Raw genomic sequence first — 9418 nt, forward strand, 5'->3', positions numbered from 1 at the left:
TCAGATGAAGATGACAGGTTTTGATCCTAAAAATAGTTCTGTTGTTTCGCAGAGCAGCATCTCACAAATGTCGCCGTTGTTTCGCAACATCCGGCCTCACAACTTTAAAACTTTACCACATTTTTCTCTCAGTAACTTTCTGGAGAACGGTGCACCTCAGTCCTCTAAAACAGATTGCAGCCAGAGCAGGTGCAACCGATGCCGTGCATTTGGCTTCAGGGTGTTGTGATGAAAGTTAGAAGAAAGATAATTGACCCTTACACCTGCATATTCCCAACCGTCATTCTGTCATTGTCAAAATGAACTTCTGTTGTTAGTGGAACCACAGACAAACCCAGTTCAAGTAATGTTTCTGTTTCCTGGGACAACACCTACAGTGGATGTTTAATGGTTATAGCTATTATTGCTATTGTAAAATAGATTGAAGACATTAAGTAGATGTTCATGCTTATTTATTTAAGTAGATTCCAGAGGCCAAAGGTCACGGTGACCTCATATGAGTCTGGATAAATTAGTTTGTTGACTTAAAACCGACAATTAATCGATTTATAGCTTAAAAAAGATCTCAACTCATTGATAACTATGAAAATCGAAAGGATTTTACAATGACACAAAAAACAGACAAACCAGCCTCACGTGTGAGAAGCTGGGACTTGATGTTCTGGCCGTTGTACTTGAAAAGTGACTCAAACAATGAGCTAATTATCAAAGAAGCTGCCGATTAGTTTTTTCTGTTGAATGATTAAATGAGTAATCATCTCGGCCTGATTCTTCAGGCAGTTACTGCTCTATTAACGACACAAGACAGGACACGGAATGGGCTGAGTCACACGCTGAAATGAGCTGGATACGTTTCTGACCGATAGATAAAAAGTATGAATTGCAGTATCAGGTGCAATGTGGAACTTTATGTCCAACCTTTAGTTTTAATTCCCAGGGTTAATTTGACTCGATATCATATCCTGAGGTTTGCCACCGGTCAGAAGTAAAGTCACATCGTTAACATGAGGACTCAAGGTTAATGACGATGGTTTATTCTATAACATCCTGCCTCAGGTCAGAGGGATGAGGTCAGAGGTCACCTTGTTGTTTTCCATTATGTTTAGATGTAATAAGCCTTGTGTGCTGTAGGTGCTGTGTTTACATACATGACTGTATAATTTTACAAATGTATTGTGCTTCCTTCACTGAGCTGGAAACACTAAACTTGGATTCAACAACTGAGAATACAGAAAAAGATGCATGAATACAGTTCATTTAACATCTTTCAGACCTCAGTAGCTACATATTTAGCTCCTACCGCCAAGCAGGTTTTCATCTGCGTTTGTTTTTCATTAAGCCGGATTATGCAAAAACAACTGAGCTGATTTCCATAAAACGTTTGAACATGGCCCTTGGAAGAACCCATTTAAATTAGCAGATGCAAATAAATAAGCGGATCCGGGATTTCTTAACTTTCCTTGTTACACAGACTTGAGAGTGAAGGAGAAGTTCAGCGTGAGAGCCAGAACTGTATTGCATGACCCTTGTGGACGGGAGCGCAACTGCAGCGGAAGCTATGAGGTCTGACTGTCCGCGTGGACGGTAAAATCTTTATTGACTGCAAATAGAGTTGCACGAGTTCGAGATCTCTGATGTTGTGTCTGAAAAATGTCTCGGTTCATTTCGAAACTGTGGCAGGAAACTGAAAAGGATGAAAGATGATTCTCAAATTGGCCTCTAGATGTGCTTTGTTCCAAATGATTATGTAGTGAGCGTACCACGGTTGCTTTTCGCTGGTCACATACAGTAGGCCATGTATCATTCTAACACGGACTCATTGGTTGTGACTGGTCTTGAACTGCAGGTCACTGTGTTGCTTCGTCACGAGCAGCAGATAATCTGACAACGAGCCCCTCGGCCCAACGTGCCGTGCTGAAGGTGCAGTGTTTACCTACGCTGTGCTGTAGCCTCAGAAACAGAATCTGTCCGTCCACATCGGATCACGGCAGATGAGTCATACCTTTAGGTTCGTGCGTTCTTGTTTACTTTACCGTCTGTAACTGTTTTAATTAGAGTCTCAAAGGGTCGGTCATATTTTCCATTATCTATATTTAGAATGAAAATAGGCAGTGATCCAGCAACAAGCATTCTGTAGATGCAGATCCACTGTCTGCCAATGAACTGATTTATTTAATGCACAATACGATTTATTACTATTGTTATTATTTTGGATCTCAGCATTAAATCATGTCAAATTACAATAAAAAAACTTTTCTTGAACTATTTTCTTCAGCTTTCCCGGCAGCCTGTTTTTGTTTTTTTTTTATCTTGCAGCAGAACAAAGATCGTAAACTCCATCGTACCTTTTCTTCGGTATCTTCCTAGATGTTGAAGCGTATCATGTTCATCTTTAATCCAAGCCGGGGGTCTTTGAAACAAAGCGACGATTCACTTATCATTTTATAGAAAGTCATCCTCACCTGGTCTTTGTTTCTGTCGGGCTTTATCGAGGCCGTCAGCATCAACAATGCTCGGATCCCTCACTGCATTATGGCTCCAAACCATTTTGTCCAATTTAAGAAATATTATCTTACAATTCGTTAATAGAAAGTCTAAAAACAACTAGGTTTTTATTGAGGTGTGTACCTTCCTTATGCAAAATTCAAAACTCAAAGAAATACACAATTTTATACAGGGTAACAGGACATTTCCGTCATATCTGCCTTACTTGTTCATCTCTACTGTAACTTACACTGCAAACGACATGTGACCAAGGACAAATACACAACTAGCCAGTTAGCCAATCGGCCGGTGGCTCCTCATAATGGATCGTGTGTTTTCATTGTTGTTTATGTCGTAAACGTGAATAAAACTTTAATACATGACCTGATTCGTGAACATGGTCAAGTAGAGCGATGAAGGAAGCAACTCCCATGATGCCACGCTGCTTCACAACATCAAGTCCTTTTTATTGTTTAGATTTAGGGTCATATTGTGCGTTAAAGGCTCCATTAACCTGGATTATTATGTCAGACAGATAATCTAATCGGAAACATTCAACCTTTTCTATCCCTGTCAACATTCTGCCAATTCCTTCAGCAGCTTTCCTCCCAGCCTCTGTGTCCTCGCTGTGTATGCTATCCCTCAAACATATATATATAGTAAACACATTAAATATTAAATACTAATATTGTACCAACATACCGGTGCAGGTTTTAGTCGGTGACACTAAAAGCACAGGAGGACAAGAAAAAGCCAGTTCTTACATCGCTCCCTTTAGACCTTTAGATTATTAATCGACTGTATGAAAACAGGGTTAAAAAGAACTTGTGATAACTAGAATCATTCATTGGGTTGATTATTCCACAAATCTGGTCTAATCTATGTGTGTAATCCATGTTGCAAAAGCTTCTCAGATGTTTGTTGCAATGGCCTCTTAGATGTTTTGCTGTTTCTTTCTTGTGTTGTCTCGGCCATTGTGCGGCTCGTCTCTCCAAGCTAATTCCACATCAGCTCATTACATGGCCCGAGATCACTTCTTATCTCACCATGGCAGGACCGGGAAATAATTCTGTCTTTTTTTTTTTTTTTTTGTCACTTCTCCAACCAGCAATATCCCCAATGTGCTCATGTCTCTAAGCTAAAATCAAATAAGAAGGCTGAAAAACGTTGCCCTCTTTTCTGAGGGGAAGTGGAAACAGAAGCTTTAAAAGCCCAGTGTGTGTGTGTGTGTGTGTGTGTGTGTGTGTGTGTGTGTGTGTGTGTGTGTGTGTGTGTGTGTGTGTGTGTGTGTGTGTTTGTGTGTGTGTGTGTGTGTGTGTGTGGAGACAAATCAATTACAGCGCTGTAGCCTGCTGATGTCACGGAGCTCTCACTCTGGGTCTGGAGCTGATCACAGGGCAGCCGAGCACAGCTGATATAGAGCGACCCTACACTGCTCCTTCCAAACCGCAGTTTACAAGTTGGCAGTGAAAAGTGAATGGCTTCTTCCTGTGTTGTCACACACATTCATATATACACAAAGGTCACAGGATTGCACACACACATACGCTCGCTCACACCCAAACACTCACACACAACAGAGAAGTCTAGACGAGATCAGTAACACAAAACAGGATAAGGCCGGGAGGATTTTTTTTAGATTGTTAGATTATGTTTGTCTGTCTTGTTTTCTAATCCTGCCGTCTGCTTTGGGCGTTTACATGTTCCTGCCTGTTCCTGCCTCTGACTGGAAGCCATTAAACTGGGCCTCGGTCTAAAAGACTCAAAATAATTAAGCCAGGATTGCAACACAGATCACACACATCGTACTGTCTGTCTTTATGTCTTTCTGTATTTCTCATCAACTGCTCATCAGGATATTTTTCAAAATCGGGGGATTGTTGCTAAGGAACCCCGGATGTATATTGTCCACTGTGAGTTTTTGCTGGGATGAGCAGTTGTCACGTCTCTGTGATCTCACCCGATCCTCATAGTCACGGGTGATGTCCCACAGCTGCCAAGTTTGAGGACAATACGCTGAGCCGTGCTCGAACGGCAGAGGCTTCGGGATTTATTAGAAAGAGTCGACGGAGATTAGAGGAGGTCAGTTATCGGTGCAGGAGAAAAAAAAACGACTTTATGTGATCTTGAAGAAAAGCTGATCATCTGTGGGTCAGAGTTTAACACAGATCTGTTTTTAGTAGCAGCGTGTGTGTGTGTATGTACTTCATTCAAAGCCAATAATGAACGAAGCTGTTGAGCCTGATTTACATATGACATGAAGATATAAATGTTTTCTTGTTTTGCTTCATACCCTGATTTCAAGCTTAAAGCCCAAAGTGCAGCAGAGATCTAAAATACCTTTTCCTTAACATCATGTCAAAAGTGGAGTTAAACTTATGGCATTCACAGTTTTCACATCTCTTTGTTAAATTCACTGTGTCAATATTTGCACAGGGAAACACATATTTGTGTTTCAAATGTCCCTGAGGCAACAAAAACTGTTTTTATGAAGGAACATTTTTTATTACTTCATTAATATTTAATGAAAATGATGAATAGAAAATATACTGTGCTTTAATGAATCATAGATTACGTACTTTATAAAGTGGACCCAACTTTATGGTCTCTATGAACTCTCTCATACACCAGGGAGTCAGCTCATGCGTCAGTCTTTTTTATTTCCGCCTCCTCCACACAAATAAAAATATTTTTCTCTCCCCCTCTCTCAGTTTCTTAACATCTTTGTTTTCATTAAATTGATTTAAACAATTAACTATTTAACTTCTAACTGACAGGCACCGATCGCGTAGTTTAAGGTGAGATGGCAGAATGATGACCTGCAGTAGAGGAAGATGCAGTGCGGACAAATCATGTTAAGTTCCAGCTAATTACTACAAAACATAATGTATAATAATATACTACAACGTTTTACAGTTATTACATAGTTATTATTCAATTTTCTTGCTGATGTGCAAACATGTTTCTGTGTTGAGTCACAAGACGTTTTGCATGTTGTGTCATGTTGGTCTTGTATAACACAGGAGGCGTTTTGAATTAAGTGGTGCATCACTTTAATTACCAGTTTTTGGCAGTTCATTAGGGACAATGGCGGTTTCTTTGACGGTAACGCAAACATTATATCAGAAGCGGAGGGTTTTTCTTCTTTGAAAGAAGAGCACAGGACGGCATTGAGGGCTTTTGTTAATGGAAAAGTTATTTTCACTCTTCACTACAGATACAAAGACCGGGTGATAGTGTCTCCGCCACAAAGCATTAACATTTAAAACTAGTAGATAGAAAGGGGATGAGTGGCTCAGCTGGAAAAACAGAAACAGGATCAAAAATGGGGTTCAATTTCGTGCAAGGATTAAAGAGTTTGGCTCAGAGACGACTTTATATTAACTTTCCCTGTTTGTCTCCTTCTCTTCCACAGCGTCCCCATCACGGCCACGCCCTCTTCGACTTCGCCCCCCACCACCCATCGCAGCTACGCTTCCTGCGCGGCGACGTCATCGAACTCATCGACTGCTCCGATTCGCTGCGCTGGAGGGGCCGTTGCCATGGGCACGTGGGCTACTTCCCACCGGAGTACGTCCAGCCTATTTACCAGTGCCAATGAACTGACGCATCAATCAAACGCAGAGCCAACACCGAAGGTTCCTCGATTGAGCCGTCCCGCCCCTCACACTGCCCCCCCGCTCTGCACTCAGCCAATTCATTTTCTGGAGCGGACGACCGACGAGATGAAGCTGAACTGCTCTTATGTTACTGACTCCTCCAATTTCCTGTGATGTCACAAGCCTCGTCCAATCGGTTGCCACAGCCGCATCAATTGCTTTCACCCGATCCCACGACCCCCACTTCTCTGTAATCATAAGGAAATTCCAGATTTGGACATATACACTGTGGAGAATTCACAGACTAACACACACACACACACACACACACACACCTAGACATAATCATTTATTACAGCTTATCAGCACTGGTGCAGACTAAATAAAGGAACATGCACACACACTAACCCGATGAAAAGGAATGGAGGGAGTGTGTGGGACCCACAGGAGCGAGCGGAGGAGGGTCAAGGCTTCCTCTGCTGCAGATGAGTCAGGATTTGCTCCGGCACCTTGCAGCCATTCCCACAAGGAGATCCGGGGAGCTGGGCCGAGACACACATGGAGAGTTATTGTGTTCTGAATAAATGTGAGAGTTAGTGAAGACTCGGTGGAAACTGATTCCTCTTCTTCCCCTGGACTGATGTGTGTGTGTGTGAGGAGAGGATCTGGGTTTAAAATGGGGGCCTGAGTACATGTAAACTTTATTTAAGTGTATGTTTGTTGGGTGACAATAAGAATATGTGTGCATGAGTGTGTGTGTGTGTGTGTGTGTGCGTGTGCGCGTGTGTGTGTGAGAGATGTTCACTCCCCAAAACACTGCTTTGTTTTATACATATACAAACATAGCTTAAAATGTAAAAGGCTCATCTCAACTTATGGACCATTTGTTTCTATGTATTTATTCTTATTCACGTGAAATCTTAGAAAAACATATATTACAAGTGAGAATTAAACATTGTACAAAGCTTTTGTTCCTGTTGCAGCAAGTTGATGAAGAGAAGCACATTTTACGTGGTGAACAGTGAGAACAAGGACCGGTCTTCCTTAACCTGTAATGACAAATCATTTCAATAAAGTGATGCATTTATCTCTTAGAATGTGACCCGTGGACATTATTGGTCAGTAACATTTAAATCCATGTTATATTGAATTATTAATTTGGGAACGCATTATAGTTTAAAGACGTGGTCAGATCAGTACATAAATTTCATGCGCCTGACGATTAGTATTAACGTTTTATCTACGCCTTGGTTCCAGATCTCTGAATTGCCTCCTTCCTTTTCTTTTATTTCATCAGCTGCGATAGAATAATGAAGTGAAACAATTGTATATTTTATTGTCACAGAACTAAATGAATCATGATGAATGTCAATGTTTTACGTTTAAAGACAGATTTTTGCTCCTGAGTCGACACAGCGACATATATATTGAACTTTTGTCAAATTGCTATTCATGAAAATCATATAGCGATACTTATTTACATTTTTTTATCAACCAGCCCTACAACTATTTAAATTTTTGATTAATCATGAGAGATGTTTGTCAAATAAGAGTGGTTCTTGTTTTTCTAGTCCCTGCATCCATGTTTATATAAATAGCTTGGGACTAAATGATTAATTGAAATAACGCTAACACTAATAGCAGCTGAATTGATGAAGATAATCATTACATGCCGCTGTACAAACAAATTGTTGGCCACTGGTTTACTTTTAATACTGTATTAACAAGGTCATTAGTGTCATGACCAGTGTGAGCATACCAGTGGAGATCTCATTGTCATTACTCCTTATAACCATCATGATATATTGGGTCTGAGTGGGTTCATGTGTGTGTGAGACTGAACAGCACTTCAACTGCTGACACGCCTTCAATGTATTTCATTATGGACGTTAGCACCTTGTCTCGACACCAGACTGCTGCTATGTGAGGAATGCAGATCTGCTTCTCTCACCAGGACGTCATGTTTGAAATGAAGCAGCTTTATATTCTGTTTACATTTTTCCTCTCGCTCCTTTGTCTCCTCTTGTGTGTTTTTTCTTTCTCAAACAAACCACGATTTTCATTCCTCCTGACAGAGTCACCTCTGGCTTTCTTGCAGCGCCAGTCAATAAACCAGCGTCATCGGCCAGGGGAGAAGAGGAAAGGAAAGGTGTCACTGCACTGCTGTGTTTCTGTTCTTTTTTAAAACTGCAGAGTCACTTTGAAACGTGTGCCTGACAGACTGGCCCAGTTACGATGGCATATTTGTGTCATACATTAGAAGTGAGACGACTTAAATGTCACTGACACACAGTCACAAAGCGAAAAAACGCTTTGAAAGTATCAGGCGAGAGCAGGAGAGGCAGACAGACAGAGGGAGAGAGGAAGAAACCTGAAGTGCAGTTGTGAGACAGCAGAGAAATTAGCGAATGAGGAGAAAGAGAAATGTAAAACAACGTGTGACAGTAAAACAGAAAGGAAAAGGCAGAGCACTGATGAAGGGTGGAAACGGCGAGGGAAGCAACGTGTCAACGGAGAGCGACAGCGAGAGAGAGAGAGAGAGAGAGAGCAGCGAGGGGAGGTGTGTGAGCTGTGACATGATTTCGACAGGCAGATATTCTCTGACTGTTTAAGCCCTGCAGTGAAAAGGAGGAATAGCCCCAACCAGTCTGGAAACCAGTCCAACACCCATTAAACCAGCAGAACCGTTTATCACATTATTATGCATGTGCTGGCAGCATGCAAATCAATAAATCAAAAAAGGTAAACCGCACATCGGGTGAATGAGCAAGATACGGCCTGTGTGGGAGGTGCAGTGCCAGTCAGAGACTGAAATTTGGAAATACTTCAGGTTTCCTGAGGTTTTATTGCCCTAAAGGAGCTGAAACTGCACATTCTCCACAACCTGCAGGTGGTTACGTGACAGGAGACATTACATCTTTAATGGTTTGAACTGGTTTGAACTGTTGTGGGTGAGTTGCTTTAGGCACCAGAGAGCAATGAGATCTAGATCCATATATATCCAATGCACCTGAATGCACCAGCGTGACTCCAAGTTTGGTGGAAATAGTGTGTACAGTATGTATATAGATGTCCCATGCACCAACATGGAGGAGGCAGGCAAAATTAGACCTATGCTTCCACCAGCCACTAGGGGGAGTTCAAGAGGATTTGGCTTAACTGTTGAGGGGTCATACCATCAATCTTCAGTCTATAATGGAAGTTAGTTTAGTTTATTCTACGTAATCATGCTAACAAATAAACAAACTAACAAACAAACTAAACACAGGTGGAAACGTAACCTCCTTGGTGGAGGCAACAAGAAGCCACGGATGCTTTCACATTTCTAAACACTA

The 9418-nt window shown here is 41.5% G+C and overlaps 1 protein-coding gene across 1 annotated transcript in view; it reads left to right on the top strand.

Moving 5' to 3' along the window:
• The window catches only part of grapa (GRB2 related adaptor protein a), a 28194-nt gene extending 21338 nt beyond the window's left edge, over window positions 1-6856 (top strand). Inside the window, exon 5 of the mRNA XM_061089936.1 lies at window positions 5900-6856. Coding sequence (XP_060945919.1) covers window positions 5900-6085 — 186 coding nt within the window. The 3' untranslated portion in view covers window positions 6086-6856. The remainder of the gene's footprint in view (window positions 1-5899) is intronic.
• The last annotated feature ends 2562 nt before the right edge of the window (window positions 6857-9418 follow it).

The sequence above is a fragment of the Limanda limanda genome, chromosome 17 (genome assembly GCF_963576545.1).
Source record: "Limanda limanda chromosome 17, fLimLim1.1, whole genome shotgun sequence".
NCBI lineage: Eukaryota > Metazoa > Chordata > Actinopteri > Pleuronectiformes > Pleuronectidae > Limanda > Limanda limanda.